This window comes from Polychytrium aggregatum (genome assembly GCF_025602895.1).
Source record: "Polychytrium aggregatum strain JEL109 chromosome Unknown BJ171scaffold_116, whole genome shotgun sequence".
NCBI classification, from domain to species: Eukaryota; Fungi; Chytridiomycota; class Chytridiomycetes; order Polychytriales; genus Polychytrium; species Polychytrium aggregatum.
Genome location: NW_026516318.1, coordinates 64,473 through 81,354, shown reverse-complemented (window position 1 = coordinate 81,354; position 16,882 = coordinate 64,473). Strand labels below are relative to the sequence as shown.

At 56.9% G+C, this 16,882-nt stretch overlaps 3 protein-coding genes across 3 annotated transcripts; 1 reads left to right on the top strand and 2 right to left on the bottom strand.

Moving 5' to 3' along the window:
- Positions 1-212: 212 nt before the first annotated feature.
- BJ171DRAFT_481538 (uncharacterized protein) lies at positions 213-4,937 on the bottom strand (the record flags this gene model as incomplete). Its single annotated transcript, XM_053108943.1, has 9 exons — positions 213-532; positions 827-1,235; positions 1,366-1,460; positions 1,708-2,410; positions 2,562-3,074; positions 3,196-3,229; positions 3,384-4,152; positions 4,388-4,587; positions 4,717-4,937. The coding sequence occupies 9 exons, from the start codon at positions 4,935-4,937 to the stop codon at positions 213-215; spliced, it is 3,264 nt and encodes a 1,087-aa protein (XP_052961841.1).
- Positions 4,938-9,635: 4,698 nt separating this feature from the next.
- Positions 9,636-13,020, bottom strand: BJ171DRAFT_433170 (COG4 transport protein-domain-containing protein; the record flags this gene model as incomplete). Its single annotated transcript, XM_053107925.1, has 9 exons — positions 9,636-9,881; positions 10,012-10,293; positions 10,383-10,484; positions 10,545-10,622; positions 10,683-10,964; positions 11,088-11,240; positions 11,388-11,737; positions 11,916-12,342; positions 12,544-13,020. The coding sequence occupies 9 exons, from the start codon at positions 13,018-13,020 to the stop codon at positions 9,636-9,638; spliced, it is 2,397 nt and encodes a 798-aa protein (XP_052961840.1).
- A 411-nt stretch (positions 13,021-13,431) lies between these two features.
- BJ171DRAFT_467423 (cyclophilin-like domain-containing protein) lies at positions 13,432-15,607 on the top strand. Its single transcript, XM_053108562.1, has 6 exons — positions 13,432-13,618; positions 13,831-13,986; positions 14,213-14,480; positions 14,595-14,671; positions 14,774-14,961; positions 15,197-15,607. The coding sequence occupies exons 1-6, from the start codon at positions 13,483-13,485 to the stop codon at positions 15,308-15,310; spliced, it is 939 nt and encodes a 312-aa protein (XP_052961839.1). The 5' UTR covers positions 13,432-13,482; the 3' UTR covers positions 15,311-15,607.
- Positions 15,608-16,882: the final 1,275 nt, after the last annotated feature.

The window sequence follows — 16,882 nt, the reverse complement described above, 5'->3', positions numbered from 1 at the left end:
AAAAAAACACCAGCATCGACACCGAAAGGACAACATTCGCTTGCATCGTACGGCTTGTGACGGCTGCCATACATCCTCCAGGCATTGGCGATCCCTTGGCGCAAATTTCTCTTTGGAGGCGGGGGGGGGGAGTGGACAACGAGCGAATGAGCGGACGAGGGAGAGCAAGAGCAAGAGCAAGAGCAAGAGCAAACTCGCGAACAGCAGCGTGTCTAAACAACCGATATGCGCAGGGACTCCTCGTCGATCTTGTCGTTGGAGCGCACTTGGGCCTGGTAGCCCTCGCGTTGACGACTCCTGCTGGCGAGGCCCGCGCACGAGAACAGCGAGTTTGGGATCAGCCGGACGATGGCGCCGACCACCAGCGATCCGGCGCCGATTCCAATGGTGATGAACCACTGGGCGACCGTCAGCTGCGTCACGCGGAAGACGGTGTTGCCGGTCTCCATGATGATGATCTGGACAATGATCGACACCGACAAGATCATCAGAAACAGATAGTTCTTGAACATGTTTTGGAAGACGTTGAGGTCTAGGGTAGTGGAGTGCATGAGTGAGTGTGTGAGTGTGTGAAAGGGGGAACGCGGTGCTTCTCGGTGCTCCTGGGTGCTCCTGGGTGCTCCTGGGTGAGCCCAAGGTGAAAACGATTCCGCCACACATCGGCTACCTGGCAATCTGAGCCCAGGCCATTGCAGCCGCAGCCGCAATCAAACAACCACACTACCACACTACCACACTACCACACTACCACACTACCACACTACCACACTACCACACTACCACACTACCACACTACCACACTACCAGCCGCAATCGCCAGGCTTACTGTTGGTGAGGCTTCTTGAGTTGATAAGATTGAAGATTTGCATCCACACAAAGGTATTGAAGACGATACTGGAGGTGAGGCTCTCGGCCTGGTCCACAGGAAGCCCGCCGTCGCTTGGGCCGAACCAAGTGACCGCCTGTTGGTACAGCAGCAAGCAGATTACGATCTGGTAAAGCGCCTGCGAGCAAATGAGCTTGTACATGTCAATGGAAAACATAGACTCGTCCTTGCGCGTGGGTTGCCGGTCGAGCATATCCGGGGTGGGTTCGTCGGTGGCCAGGGCCAAAGCTGCAAAGGTGTCCTGGATCAAGTTGACCCAGAGCAGCTGGACCACCGTCAAGACCGAGGTCGGGCTTTGTTTGGTGAAGGTTGAGTTGAGGGAGCTGACGATGGTAATCAGAACTGCGGTCTGAAGCGAGAATGTGTTGGTCAGCTGCCTCATCGACCATGACTCTTGAATGGCACCATTCCACAAATACACCTCCTTCGCAAAGGCCATCGCAGCAACCAACCAGGCAAGCCCCGCACAGCCGCCTTACCAAGTTGATGGTGAGCTGGAACTGGAGGAACTTTTTGACGGCATCATAGACGTTCCGGCCCCACATTACGGCGTGATGCAGGGTTGTAAAGTTGTCTATGGGGGGGGGAGCGAACGTGGAGTGAGCGCGGAGCACGCCGCACCGCACAAGCACAGAGTGGAAGGTGAGTAAGTTGACAGGCCGGTTGGTTCAACGAGATGCACGAGCCGATGCATCGATAGAGCCAAATCAGATCCAATCGATTTGCTGCATCAAAGGGAGGGGGACTCCAGCCCAGCCCAGCCCAGCCCAGCCCAGCCCAGCCCAGCTTCTCGTCCACTACTGATCATGCACTTGACTCACCGTCGAGCAGAATAATGTCCGACGCCAGCTTGGCCACGTCTGTTCCGTCAACTCCCATGGCAAACCCAACATCCGCAGCCCTGAGTGCCGGCGCATCGTTGGTGCCATCGCCCGTCACAGCCACACACTCGCCGAGCTCCTTGAGCTTCTGGACAAGCAGCTTCTTGTCGCTCGGTGTGCTTCGTGCCAAAACCCTGAGCTTTGGCAGGATCTCGACCATCTGTTCGTGATCGAGGGTCCGGAAGACCCGACCCTCGACGACGACCTGTTCGTCGCGCCCCAGGCCGTGGTAGTGCATCAGCGAACCCGGCGGCGACCCTGGCGAGCTCGGCTGCGGCGGTGGGAGAATGCCGCACTGTCGGGCAACGTGGCGGGCTGTTTCGATGTTGTCGCCCGTGACCATGCGCACGATGATTCCAGAGTTTTGGCACCGCTGGATGGCGTGCGGCACCTCCGGCCGGAGCGGGTCTTCGATGCCGACAATGCTCAGCAGGATCATGTCGCTGTCGTCGGGAATGTGCAGCTCGTGCACCGTGATGGTGCCCAGGTTGGCCAGCGAGTTTCGCGTCGAGGCTTCGCCAGGTCGAAATTGGCTGGGACCCATCGGGCGGAACGAGATTCCGAGGCTCCGCAGCCCCTCTGTCGAGCACGACTTGATCCACTTTTTGAACTCGGCGCGCGCAGCATCATCGAGGAGGCGAACCTAGATAGCCAAGAGATATCCAAGTGGCGTCAGCGTTGGCAAACAAAGACTCTTCCATCTACCTGCATCGAGATGATAACCCTCGAATCGGGATGATAGACTTGCACCAAGATGATAGACTTGCCCTGCACCGCCCTGCGCGTGTTCATACCTTTCCGTGCTCGTTGATGTAGAACTTGCACGCCTCCAAAATCAGCTCGGGTGCACCCTTGGAGTAAATCATGTAGCCTGCATCGCCATCTTTGAGATTCACGAGGATCTCCGAGGGCCACTCCATATACTGCTCGAGCGCGGTGTCGCGCTTGACCCGCACGACGGTCGACATCTTCTTACGCTCACTGTTGAAGGGCACCACCTCGACGACCACGGCCTCGTCACGATCGATGGGGTACGGGCGATCGAGACTCGCGGTCAGATTCAGCAGGGCAATCTCGGTCTTGGAGCCAACGAGCTCGGGGGTGGTCTGGTTGCCTGGAGTCAAGTTCTTGAGCAGCTGGTTGTCGCCGGTGGCATAGATACCATAGTGTGCGCTTGTATTGACGTTGATGCTCCGAAGGGCAATGTGCAGAACCCGGCTGTGCAGCTCCTTCCCGGGACCATCGTCAAATATTTTTTTGAGCGCGTTGATGGATTTGGATTCGAAGGGAACTCGGCAGAGGATACCCTGCAGCAGTGATCGAGAAAGCGGGAGCCTGTGAGCGAAGAATCATGTCTCCCTCGCTGGGTACGCTCGTTCAATTCAGGAGCAGGAACAGGAACAGAGATGGTGATGGGCTCGTGCTTACCTTGACCACCTTCATTCGGTTCATAGTCAGTGTTCTGTTCGTTGTTGGTGGCGGTGGTGTTGGAAGCCCGGTGCGTTAGTGACGGCTGGGCGTCCTGTCGCTCATTCCCGAGTATTAATGCCTCTTTCCAGTACAGCCGAATGCATCCGGGCTTGACCAGCACGCAGATCGACAGACACGCAGCATACCCTGTTTTGTCGGAGCAAATTGTGGTGGCGTTGCCCATGGTTTCGCACGAAGACAGGTGGCGGACGAGGTTATTGTCCTTGAGCATTCTCAGGGTCGTGAAGCCCAGCGACAGCGTCACAGCGACGGGCAGGCCCTCGGGGACGGCGATCACGACGATGGTGATGCCCTGGATGATGATCTCGATGACGTCGTTGGCAATGGCGATCTGGTCCTTCAAGCCAACGCCATTGGCGAAATAGCAAATCACCTGGACGACGACATAGACAATCGCAGCACCGAGGCCGTACTTTGAGATGGTTGTGGCCAGGGTACCGAGGCGCACTTGCAGGGGTGTATCCTCACTCTCGACTTGGAGTTCGAGCATGGCCTTGCCCTGGAGCGAGTGCTCGCCCACGCAGAGCACCACGGCATGGCCCACGCCATCGACCACCTTCGTCCCCGAGAGCAGGAAGGGGTCGGTCGCGCCTGCTTGGACAGTCGGCCGACCCGACCAAGGACGCTTGTCGACGGCGTTGGATTCGCCCGTGACGCTGCTCTCGTCGCACAGCATGTTGTATCCGTTGACGACCAGGCAGTCCGCGGGAATCTGATCGCCCGTTTCGATGGCCAGGATGTCGCCAACGACGAGGTCGACGGAAGGGACATGGACGATGGTGCCCTCGCGAATGACCTTGACCAGAGTCAGCGAGGACTGAGCTGCACTCAGCTTGAGGAACTGGCCCTGCTTGCGATACTCGTTAATCGAGTTGACGAGGACGAGCAGCACCACTAGCGAGCGTCGCAGCGGTGTGGGAGGTGGGATGTGAGCAAGTCAGCATGATTGTGTTGAGGGACAACGCAATGCGACCAAGCGGACGTGTGATGCGACCGAGCAAGCAGTCAACACGGCTTTGTGTTGGCCGGCCAGCATGATGCCGATAAAAGTCAACAGCGCAGCGGGTCTGTGGACGAGCCGAGGGTGGGCCAATGCGACAGCAGGCAATCAAACAAATCCTCTGCTCACCGGCGATAAGAATGGCCAGGCCGTCGACGTATGCGTATTTTTCGTTGTGAGGGGGAGGGGCATACACCTTGTAGATGCCCACACCCAGGTCGACGAAGGCGGCCGCAATCAAAACCAAGAGCGTCGTGTCTGTGACGGCATCCCACAGGAGTTCCCATATGGTCGAGGCCGGGGCGCTGGGCAGCGTGTTGGTCTTGAAGCTGTATCGTTGACAGCGCAGCATCAGGAGGGGAAAGGAGAAAAGTAATCAGAATCGAGACCAAGCACGGGAAGCGAACGCACTGCGATATCGATCCGCAACGAGGATGCGGATCCGAGGAGGTGCTCACGTCGATCTGCGGTGCTCCAGCTCGGTAGCGTCCGCCGAGATGCCTCGCACGGCGTCGGTGCCCAGGGCCTGCAGGAGGGCTTTGAGGGTGGTATCTGGGCCGAGAAGCGTCCGCAGGTCTTCGACATCACGGTTGTCAAACAGCTTCTTGAGTTGATCCGGGGTGAGCGAAAAGCTCTGCAGCCGCCGCGACTCGACAGCGATTGCCTGATGGGAGTCCATGGGCTGCAAGTCGTATTTCAGGCGAGCAGGTATGAGCGAGCAAGCGAGTTGAAGGAACGAGCGGCGCCGGCGGTGACGGCGAACACCGAGCCCGAACGGTGCAGATGAAAGAAGGAATGCGGGTCAGGAGACGGATGCTTGGTGTTTGTTATTGGAGGAAATACGAAGGGGGCGATCCGGGCTGTGCTCGTCGGGATGGGACGGACTGAGCTCGTCGGGATGGCGGCGATGGCGCGATGGGGACCTGCTCGAGAAGGTTGTGCGATGGAGACGGGATGGGATGGGTTTGGACGATCGCAGGAGGAGGGCGCCGATGCACCGGAGAATAGCGGACACTGGTGCGGTCCTGGGGGTGAGCAGTATCAATCATGGCAGGCGGCGACGGAGAGAGCGATGTCGATGCTATCGTTTGTACAGAGCAGTATCAATCATGGATCATCACCACTGGAGCAACGATCTGCACTGGCATACACTGTCACTTCAGCCAGACAGTTCCCCCCGGGATATCCCCACATGTGCGATATGAAGTGTGTCTTCCATGCAGCTATGGGCTTGCTTCGGCACTGTGATTCGAGGGTGCTATTGAACATTACGTTGCTGGACATCAAGCTGCTTCCTGGGATGGATTACAGGCAATCCAAAAAAAACGGGACACCCGGGTTTTTGACCATTCATCGAATATTTTGTTACCCAATGTTATCGCGCGCTGGCCATGACCATTCGCCACACAACCACTCTCCAGAGGAAAGTTTCACTCACACTCTGCCACACTGCCATCCAGCGAGCAGGTCTCTCTCACAAGAGGGCAACACACCTCTACAAGTCCAAGCGACTGGATGAGCGAGTGGCACAGTTCAGGGACCAGGTCCACTCCATCGACCCACGGCGGCTCGTTTTTGTCGATGAGACAGGGATCAGGAGATCCATTTTCCCTCTCTACGGATACTCACCGAAGGGTGCTCCGCTTCGCCAGCGCAATCACATGAAGCACAAGTCTGTCTCGGCTGCATTTGCCATCAACCACTCTGGTGTGCTGCATCGCATGTACATCCCCACATCATTCAAGACACACTCGATGGTCGAGTTCTTTGAGCGAGCGACCTTCCCAGACGACTCTGTGATTGTGATGGACAATGTCAGCATGCACAAGACAATGGCTGTCCTGGACTGCATCGATCGCCGAGGATGGTCAGTGATCTTCACCCCACCTGCCTCGCCCGACTTCAATCCCATCGAGAACTTCTTTGGGATTGTGAAGCATCAGTACAGGAAGGCAGCAGCGCTGAATGCGTCCGAGGGGTTCAGAGTCGGGATGGTGACCCTGTTTGAGTCTGCCGTTCGGAGGGTGCTTCCAGATGTCTTCCCACGGCTGATTGAGCGAGCGATGCGCTTCTGGGGTTGAGTTCCCTCCAATCAAGCCGCCATTTTCGCGTTCACATCCCTGGCTTGAACCTCTCGGCGATTTTTGAACAGGGTCACTTCCCCAACCAGCCCGCGCAGACGGGTTCCTGCTCTCGGGTATAAATGTCCCACCTTCGTCCTGCTGCTTTCTTCCCTCATCTCGCCTTGATCGGATCATCGCGCTATTGTACGATAAAAAAAAGTCTCTGCTCTGACCAGTACCACTGGCAGGCATCCAGCATCCTCTGTTCCCATGCCTCCGAAGCGCAAGGGTACCGGTGATGGCCAGCCTCGGCCACCCAGGCCCAAGAAAGCCAAGTCACAGTCGGAGCCTGTCTCTGGTTCGTATTCTGACCCCACGCATGCTTGGTCGTCTGTTGCTCCGTCGCTCACCACCACTGCTTCTGCAGATCCAATGGATGTCGATCCCACCGAGCCTGGTCCATCTACTTCCTCGAGTACCGGCAAGCGATGTCGCCAGTGCGATGGCACCGATCACGAACGCTGCAACACTAGCAAGTGTCCCAAATACCGGCCCCTCAAGAGTTCTGTCGTCCCACTCGTGGATGGAAGGTCATCCGCCCCTCAGTTCAGCTGCTTCAAGCAGACCATGGATGGCTGTTGTCTCAATCCCGCTCTCCGCGACAAGATCCAGGCCACCGTCGAGGCCATGACCCAGATCCAGTTCGAGGCATCCAGGCTGCTCAACCTGCACATCCTCCGGTGCATCGAGCAGGATCTTCCCATCCCCGTCATCTCCAAGTCCACCCCTGCTTTCGTTCGCCAATGCTTCAAGATCGTCCAGGACGGTGCCCTCTCGACGGCCAGGGACATTGAGAAATACAACGAGCATCTGGTCGCTTCCTTTCGCGACTACCAGACCACTCGGCACGCAGACCTGCCTCCGGCCCCTCGTCTGCCTGATGGCGCTCACAGTCAGCTTCTCACACTGGCTGTCAATGCCTATGCTACCAACTGCACCACCCACCTCGACCTGGCCTACTGGCGACTCCTTCGCCGCTTCTGCGCTGCCGTCTTCCCAGCCAACAAGCATAAGCACGAAGCCATCGAGGCCTGTCTCGAGCTCTTCGAGAAACCAGGGCAGACTCCACCCAAGGCCGATCTCGAGTTCCTCTATCCAGACTTTGGCCACGTCCTGGACGAGTTTCGGTACAGCAACGACCAGGACCGCTTCCGGGCCCTCCATCGCCTCTCACACCATGTGGGAATCCTCGCCCGAGACAAGATGGTCGACAATGTCCACAAGTGGATCGACTGTGACATGCCCGCCCTCCGAGTCACAGAGCTGCAGCGCCAGGCCAAGCTGGACGAGCTCACTGCCAGAGGCATTCCCTCCGACGACAAGAGGTTCACCAAGGCCAAGTCTGAGCTCGGCACCACCAAGGCCAAGATCAACAAGCTGGCATCCAGGATCAAGTGGTGCCTCAAGCAGCTCGCTCTGGACACTCCTCCGGCCGTGTGCACGATGGTTCCTCTATGCACTGCAAGGGCCAAGTATGTCAAGATCGACACGGTCACTCTCTGGCAACTCCTTTACACCGAACATCGTCTTGGACTCACCCGGGACATGCTCAAGGAAGAAGGTGAGGACGGTGTCAACAACCAGGATCGTCTCTGGCGCAGTTGCTTCAAGCTGCGTAGTTCCCTCTTCCGTGACCGGGATATCAATCACAAACTGTTCAACTACGAGATCAGCACCGATGGCATTGGATGCACCATCGGCCTCGTCAAGTTTGTGCGTCGAACCGATCGCACCGAGACCATCGAGCCTCCTCCGACTGCCGAGCAGCGTATCCAGGAGCACATTGGCAACCCAGACCCCGACCACACCACTTGGATTGGCATCGATCCTGGAGTCGGCTCCATCTTCACGGCAGTCATCCAAGCACCGGGCCACCAAGACGAGGTGGTCTCATTCTCCAATGGCCACTACCAGCAAATGTGTGGCCATACGTCCAACACCAAGTGGCACAACACCATGAAGAAGCGACTCGATATCGAGACCTGGATGTCGACCACTCCCTCGCCCAAGGTGTCGTCCTCGGAAGCCTTCAAGGTCCATCTCACCCATGTCCTGCGACCGGAGCTGCGAGTGCAGCTCGACTTCCACCTTGGCAAGAAGGCCCGTCACCATCGCTTCACGGGCCACAAGAGGCGCCAAGTGGCCGTCGACAGGATGTGCAAGGCCGTCCTGAAGCACGCCCCGATACGAACCGATGTGGTGATCGCCTTTGGCAATGCGTCATGGCGGCAAGGCAAGGGCTATGCATCCAGCCCTCGGAGGCAGCGATTTGCTCGGTACTTTGAGCAATTCGAGCACCACCGACGCCGTCCCAATCACCATCATGGAAGCGTCAAGGTAGTCTCGACGAACGAGTTCAACACCTCGCAGGTGTGCTCCAACTGCCTGGAGCCAGTTCGGTTGGAAGGACTCGATGCGCCCAGTGTTGCGAATTCCCACTTTGTCAGGAGCTGCAAGAATCCCAGCTGCCAGACAGTGTGGAATCGCGACGTCAATGCGGCGCGCAACATGATCACAGTGTGCAGGTCGATTGTGGAGATCGGAGAGCGACCGGCGGTCTTCACTCGGAGGCTGCCAAAGTGATCTGTTCTATTTCTTATGGCATAGTTGGATGCATGCCATCGCATACTACGCTGACAAATGGGTTGTGGGCAGGTGTCCATTTCCCCCCCCCTGAATACAGTGTAGCAACGTGCCCAAAACGAAACAGGACGCACTGCTCCGAGTTCTGCACCGCACTTTTGTGGATTCTGGATACACTCATGCACCGCGATGCTGCATCCCCAGCTGCCGCGCACGGCCGAGTCGCAAGGTCAATGCGGTGCGCAACATGACCATCGTGAACAAGTGGACAGTGGAAGGCTGGGTGTCTTCACTCGGGGGGTAGTCAAAGTAGTCCCTTTGGTTGTATGTCCTGTTGGCCACAAGCTATCACAGATTATGCAAGCACAATGGAAATGGGGAATGCCTCGGTTTCTGCTGCATAGCACGTAACTCTGCGACGCCGCAACGCTGGAAAGCACACTCGCAGAGGTAGCACGGACACCAACAGCCGGCTTCGTCGTTGGGAACGAGCCACGCTGTCCAAGCGGCGGTCCTCATAGCTTCAGTTGATTGATATCGTCGGCCTTGAAGTCAGTTCTACGGGACAACAGAGCGTCAGCTTCGCTTCCGCACAGCTTTTGCCATGCGCATGAGTTTGCTACCTGGCCATCCGCTCGACCAGAAGACGACAGCGAACGGCCATCTTGACATTACCTCAGCGACAGGACTCTTCGGATTTCCGCACCAGTCATTCTCCACGCCATTGGGCCCATCTTGGGTCCCCAGCAGTCGTAAATTTCACCAGGGCTCTCGAGGTTCATCAGATTGGAGATCTGATAGAGCCGCGAAAGCTTCTCGCGATGCGGCGCATTGCCGATTCCGCTGCCGGCGGAGGTTTGAGCCAGAAGGAAGGCAGTGATGGCCCGGAGATCCTTTTCGTACCGCAGGCCACCAAGCTACCGGACCAAAGGGCACACAAAATACAGAGCAAGATTAAACATCTCTGTGCGAGGCCGTCTGTCTGCGACAATCGGCGGCCACTCCATGCAGACACACTGGTTCGTCGGCTCATAAGTGCATTCGTACCAGAGTAAACTTCATGTTCATGAGGATGCGCTCCCATTCCTTGGCTAGCACCTCGACGACGTGTGTCATCAGTTGGTTGAGGTTGCCTGCAGTCAGCGTCGACCTGAACGGCTGCATCAACTTGCTCATGGCAGACTGGAACTTGAACTGCGCCTCCTCGCTCGTGTCGTAGGACCGGTACTCGTCTTCGGTCAGGTTATATCTGTAGGTTTGATACATGTCCGTAAGGAGTGGCTTGATCTTGGGCTTGACCAGTTGGTTGAAGAGATTGTCGATCCATGTCTGTCGCATCAATATGCATATGGTCAGGTTGGACGATGAGATCTCGACGCGGCGGCGTCAGTACTGACACAAATGTCTGCTCAACCGACCTGCAGCACCGTCTTGAACAAGTTGCAGCAGTCGACAAAACCGCCCATATGCTTCTTCATACGCTCGAGATCCGCGCTGCCCGAGGAGCCTGGGCCGTGGGTCTTGGAATAGCCAGCAGTCGTGGCTTCGCTGCTACTTTTGTTGTGAGGTTGATCCATGACTTGGTCGACCTGCTGCTCGAGTTCGTGCATGATCTTGACAAGATAATCGCGGCTAACATCAAGGTTATTTAGGGTGATCTGTGCGGAAAGAGCGCATCAGTCACGGCCGCGAGCTAGGCATTATGGGACGGCGGCTACGCGAGGGAGCTTTCGAGGCGATCGTTGCCGTACCATATATCCCAGACGGTCCTTGTCGTTTTGTCCGACAACCTGGCTCCCAAGGCCATTGACGAGCTTCTTTTGCAGGTTGGTGATATAGTCCATCTCAATCACATGGCTCGTGGATTTGACAAACTCCCCAAGTGCCCGTGCGTCGTGGGTGCTGACAACTCGGCTGAAACAGTTGCGGATGATGTAGAAAACATCGTCCACGCAAGTAGATATTGCGCTGCCTGTTTCGTATTCGTCGATTTTGAGAGCCTAGAAAGTCGGGACGTTGACGAAGGTGTCAACAGTTGGGGAAGTGATGCAGACGACATGCGATATTGGAGCGAAAGCACATGCTCCCCTGTGGTTCTCGTCGCCTGGGCACTTGCCCGATACCTTTTCAATTCGATTGCGGATGAAGTACTCATCCAGAATCTGAAAGGCGCTCATCATATTCGAGAGCTTTTGACTGAGGGTTCCAATACTGTGTCCTGCACCGCCTTGGTCGGATGCCTGGCTTGGGACCGTTGCGGCTTGCTCGCCATAAATCTATCGGGAAGTAATCAGGAGCAGCCCTGCAGAGGTGCAAGCTCACAGCGTCTGCATCTCCCACGAGGGACACCACTCCTAGCACTGATGTCCAAAAGACTGAAGCCAGCCAGCATGAATGTGCCGAGAGTAGTCTCTGCTGCCTACCTGTGTTCGTGTCTCAATGAATCGTTTGAACAAACCGGCCCTTTGGCGCGCGATCGCCATCTCATTCAAAATGAGATCGACCTCACGTACTTCGACGTTGATGTCGCTTAGATTGAGAGGGAACTTTCCTTTCTTTTGGACCTCCTGTACCTTGCGCTGGACTTGCCTCTTTTCGAAAAACTGCTCAAACAAAATGGCGCTCTGGACATTGGCTTCGCGTTCGAGACGGTTGGTGATTTGAAGCATCGCGCCGGGGCCGCCGAACTGCGTTATGAAAGTCTCCTGTCGGTCGACAATGTTGGCAATGCTTTCAAACAGAAACGTCAGCAAATCCGAGAACTGCGACGATCCTGCAGCCAGAGAAGGAAGAATGCCGCTGCTTAGTTGGACGCGATTGCATGATTCGATGCGACACCGCATAGTCTGACACAAGGGTATCGAGCCGAGGTATCGAAACAATCAATCGAAGCTGGGTATCGGAGTCAAAGCGTCCAGCCCGTTGCGAGCACATGTCGGCGCTATCGTTACCATCCAGTGACGACTTGATGGCATCCTGGCACTTTCGTCTGATTCCGCTGCACAGATACGACGAGTAGCGGTCCAACCCAAGCGGGGCTTCTCCAATCAACGAAAACCACTTGAAATACTTGACAATCTCGGCATCTTCCTGCTTCAGCATGGCACCGTCAAATCCCTCGACAAAGATTGCCAGTAGCTTTGACCGGATATCCTTCATTGTTGCGGCGGGGCTCGTTTGGCTCGTCGAGTTGGCAGTGGCGACCGATTCATCGGGGACGCTGTAGTCCCGACCTTGAAGCGGTGGATACAGATATGGGCTCTCCAGAATGGGGGACGACTTGATACTGGCATCGAACCCAAGGTATTTTGATACAAATCGCGCTGCCTGGTCGTAATCATGCTGGTCCATCGCAGCTTTGGCTCCAGCCGCACATTGCTTTGGCACGTACCAGAGATCAGATCAACGCATCAGTATCCGCGAGCGGCAGCGGAAAGCGTCGACGCCACAGACTAGCATCCAACGCATGCCCCAGGAGGCAAGCAGGGGACCTATCTCTGGCCCCTTCCACCCACACCACACCGGTCACTGGGCTCGGCAGTTGAGCCGCAAGGGAGTGCGTTGCAAGTATCAGCCAACCTTGAGATCCTGTAGATCATTGACGACCTGAATCGTCTTCTGGATGTTGGACTGCTCAAGATCCAGCTCTCGGACCTTTGAGGAAATGCGGTCCGCCAGATGGGTTGTACGGTGGATGCGCTCGGCCAGGACCGACGCCTGGCTCTTGAGCTGAACAACCGCATGGCCAAGCGGCTCTATCGGCTGGAGGGCTGCCTTGATTCTGGACGGCTTTTCTTGCAGGAACGCATCCAGCGAGTTGTCGAGCTGCGACTCCTCCTCCTGGATAATCCGCAGCTGCTGAACAATGTTCTCGATATCGGTGAGCTGCATCAGATCTTTGAGCGGCAGCGACTGGAGAGGCGCGGCTGCTTCCTCGCCGTCGATCTCGAGATCAGCCTCGGCCTTCTCTGTCGCCACGGTATCGACAGGTTCTTTGGCTGATGTGTCGAGACGAGCGACGTGGGGTGCGGTGCGGTGGTCCGTCGTTGTTGTCATGATGGTGCAAGGGGCTCGATGCGCTGCAAAGCGGGGGATACGGTTGACACCGGCGGTGTCTCGATCACTGGGCGAGGGCACGTCAGGACTTGCTCTGTCCTTGCGATGCGTAGCGTCCTTCGGGGAGGGGCCGGCAGTCGTCTTTGCAGTTGTCTCGGCAGTCGTCTCGGCAGTTGCGTGCGGCGGGCAGGCGTTGCGATGATGCAGGTGAGTCCCTGGAAGCCAGCGGGTTGAATCGCAAACCAAGCGCTGGCCGCCTTGTGGCCGGCCGACACATGGCTGGCTGGCCGCACGTGGCTCGCCACTCCCTGGCTGGCTGTGGGGCTGGATCGATCCGCCCTGGCCAGCCAGCGGCTGGCTCGCCTGGCTGTCCTGTTTGCTTCGTTGCTTGTCCTGTGCTCTGGCTTCTTCCGACGCACCAACCCGTCGTGCGATCGCATATCCAGAGCATCGGCCGCAAGAATGACCTCCAAGGTGAACAAGGCCGTGCTCTATGTCGGCGGCCTCGATGATATGGTCGACGAGCATGTGCTGACGGCTGCATTTGCGCCGTTCGGCGATCTCGTCTCGGTGCAGCTGCCGAACGATCCGTCGTCCCGTATGTACCTGTCCTTCTCTCCCCTTACGACTCTGTCTCCGGCCCGGCCCGCGATGCTCCCTTTCTCTCCAATGGCCCGGCGTTCGGACGATGGCTTGATATCGAATGCACACTTTGCATACTCGCCCATCGCCCTCTCTCCGCTGGCTGCGCGAGTGCCGCACCGTTTGCCAGGCGATCTAACCGCTCCTGATCTACATCGTCTCAAACAGACAACCGCCATCGTGGTTTTGGATTTGTCGAGTTCGAGAGCGCAGACGACGCAAGCGCCGCCGTGGATAACATGAGATTTGCCGAGCTCTATGGAAAGGTCATCAAGGTGTCGCTGGCAAAGCCAATGCAGGGATCGGCATCCGGCTCCAAAGCTAGTATGTATTGCCCTCGAACCCGCAATGCCGGATCCGTGCTGCAGCCGATCCAGCGAACGGAGGGTGTGCTCGCAGTGCATATGTGCACATCGGCCATATCGATCACGACACACCACTGGCGAGCATATGTTTGTCGTTGGGTCCAGATGTGGGATTCCGGGCCAGGTCTCTGCATCGGTGGATATTCACGAATCGACTCGTTAACTTTTCCTTCGGCACTCTGAAGTCTGGGACGACGAGGAATACATCAAAGAGCATATCGCTGTCTCCGAAGAGACCGGGCCGATCGATCCCAGTGCCGAAAATGGTGCTCCGGGCGCCAATCCATCCGAGACCGACGATGCCGCGGCCGAAAAGGCTCAAAAGCAGCCGCCGGCCCCATCGAGCAACAAGGTCTACTTTGATATTGAAATCGGAGGCATCATGGCTGGACGCATTGTGATGCAACTCTATTCCAGCATCTGCCCCAAAACAACCGAGAACTTCCGTGCGCTGTAAGTACCAGATCTGCTCGTCCGCGAAACGGACAGCCGTCGGCTGCCAATCTAGTCTGTGTCCGACTCGAGCATCAAAGCTAACTTTGGAATGGCGACCATCCTCGCTCGCAGTTGCACCCATGCTAAAGGCTACGGATACAAAAAGTCGGCGTTCCATCGCATTATCCCCCAGTTTATGTGCCAAGGAGGTTGGTTGTCAAGCTCGAATCTGCGCTACTGACCCAAAGTCATCCGTGTCCATCAATCGAGCGACACTTTCGCTGCGTCTACTCACATATTCCATCGATCAGGCGATTTTACCAGACATAACGGCACCGGCGGAAAGTCGATTTATGGCGAAAAGTTTGCCGACGAAAACTTCAAGGTCAAGCATACCAAGGCCGGGCTACTCTCCATGGCCAACGCCGGGCCCAATACCAACGGCTCGCAATTCTTCATCACCCTGGAACGGACGCCATGGCTCGATGGCAAGCACGTGGTGGGTATCGACTGCGAATCACGAGCGCGGCCCGCTGCTTTGACCGGCGGCAAGCAATTTGTGCAATCTGATCAGGGCTGTGGGCTTCTGAGACATGCTTAGCGTGGCCATCGCTTTCCGATCGCATCCCCCGGGCTGCTCAGTCCTGCGCCAGCAACGGCTCCTTCGACCCGATGGCATGGATCGCAATGTCTCTGCTGTTGCTGACTCGCCTTTCCCCCAACGGTGGCACCAGGTTTTCGGAGAAGTCATCTCTGGATTTGACGTTGTGCGAAAGATGGAGAAGGCCGGATCATCATCGGGCGCTACCTCGAAAAAAGTGGTCATTGCCGACTGCGGCGAGCTATGAGTTCGTCGGCACGAACAGAATGCATTCTGGCTCGGGGCGGGAGCTGGAGCTTCGGACGATTCCGCACCTTGTATGCAGTCTGTCCGATTGTACCGATTGCACTGATTGCAGCGATGCACCCTTGGACATTCTCCTCGTGCCCGAGCCGCACAAGGGCACCCATGCCTGATCTATCTACTCAGGTCCAGCGGACATCCCTTCGCAGTAGTCAGACCCAGCTTTGCTTCAACGGGAGATGGAAGCGGCTTTCCTTCCATTGCTCCCAGAGTAACCAAATACACGATCCTTAAGCAGCGAGCAGAGGCCTTCAGATATGCTCATGAAGTGATCTGGTGGTGGCATATCTGATCTCGACAAAAGCTGGTCGCTGTGGAGCTGTCAAATGGCTCCTATCCTTACTCCGAGCCAACGCCGCACGACCATCCTTTCCCAGATCATGCGACCTACGATGTGGCTCAATTACAGCTATGATTCGCAAAACGAGGAGCGCAGACCCTGCACCCAAATCATTGACACAGTATTGTGAGGGGGGGGGTCTCTGCATCCCAGCCCAATCGGCTGTAGCCAAGGTCATTCAAAGTCAGCCATTGCGGGCTGTTGCAGCTGCGATCAAATCTACTCCCCACAGTTCCAGTAAAACCCCGCGAATGGCATAATCATCGACAGCGGGCCGCAACGCCGGCGATTCCCCCAGCTCCGTTGTGGTCGAATCATCAGGCATATGGCCTGCCACCATCAAGACCAGCCCACGACAATAACAGCTGCAAACACGACAGAGCACCCACACGGGCATCTGCTGCAGCCACATCCACTTGGACTGACAGAGTACCCAATTGAGTATCCGGCATCTCGGGGATCTCGCTGTCTTGCGGCTGATCAGCTTCCACACCAAACATCATTGCGAGTAGTGCGTGGCCTGTGGAAGCACATCTCTGCTGGCATTTTATTCGCCCGTTTCCGGCTCGCCAAACAACCAGCAAACCAGCCTCCACCCCCCCCCAAAAAAAGTGCGTCTTCGGCAATCGTGGCCGAACAGCATTTGCCGTCTTCAAAAACGCGTCGCTGCGAGTAGGAAGTGCGTCGACATTCCGATTGCATGCCGTGGATTTGGTCGGGAGAGCGCCAGCATGCTGCTCGGTGTCTTCCCAGCACGCCAGGCCGAGTCTGGTCGAGCGGTTTGGAGACGTGCTCGCATTGAACTGTTTTGATTCCCTTCTGCAGGACGGTATATGCCAGTGCGACGTCTCGGCTTCGTAAACGTAGGTTGCTGGCTCACTAAACACTCTTCCTGCTTCGAGCCTTGTTTTCAGCATCGCGAGAGGGGTATTCCTGGATTGCTCGACGCATGGCATGGGGAGTGCGGCGCGATGTCCGTCAAAGCTCCTCTCAAGCTCCATCTTGGGCTAATCATCGGATCCGGCTCGACACAATCGTCTCTTGCAAGCAGATTTCGATCCGCTGACAGAACTCGAGACAGACTCGCAGCTTAGCGCCGGAGGGCCAGCGTCCATCAACTTGCTGCCTTGTTTTCCTCCAGCCAGTCCCTTCTCCCACGCTCTCCCACGCTCTGCG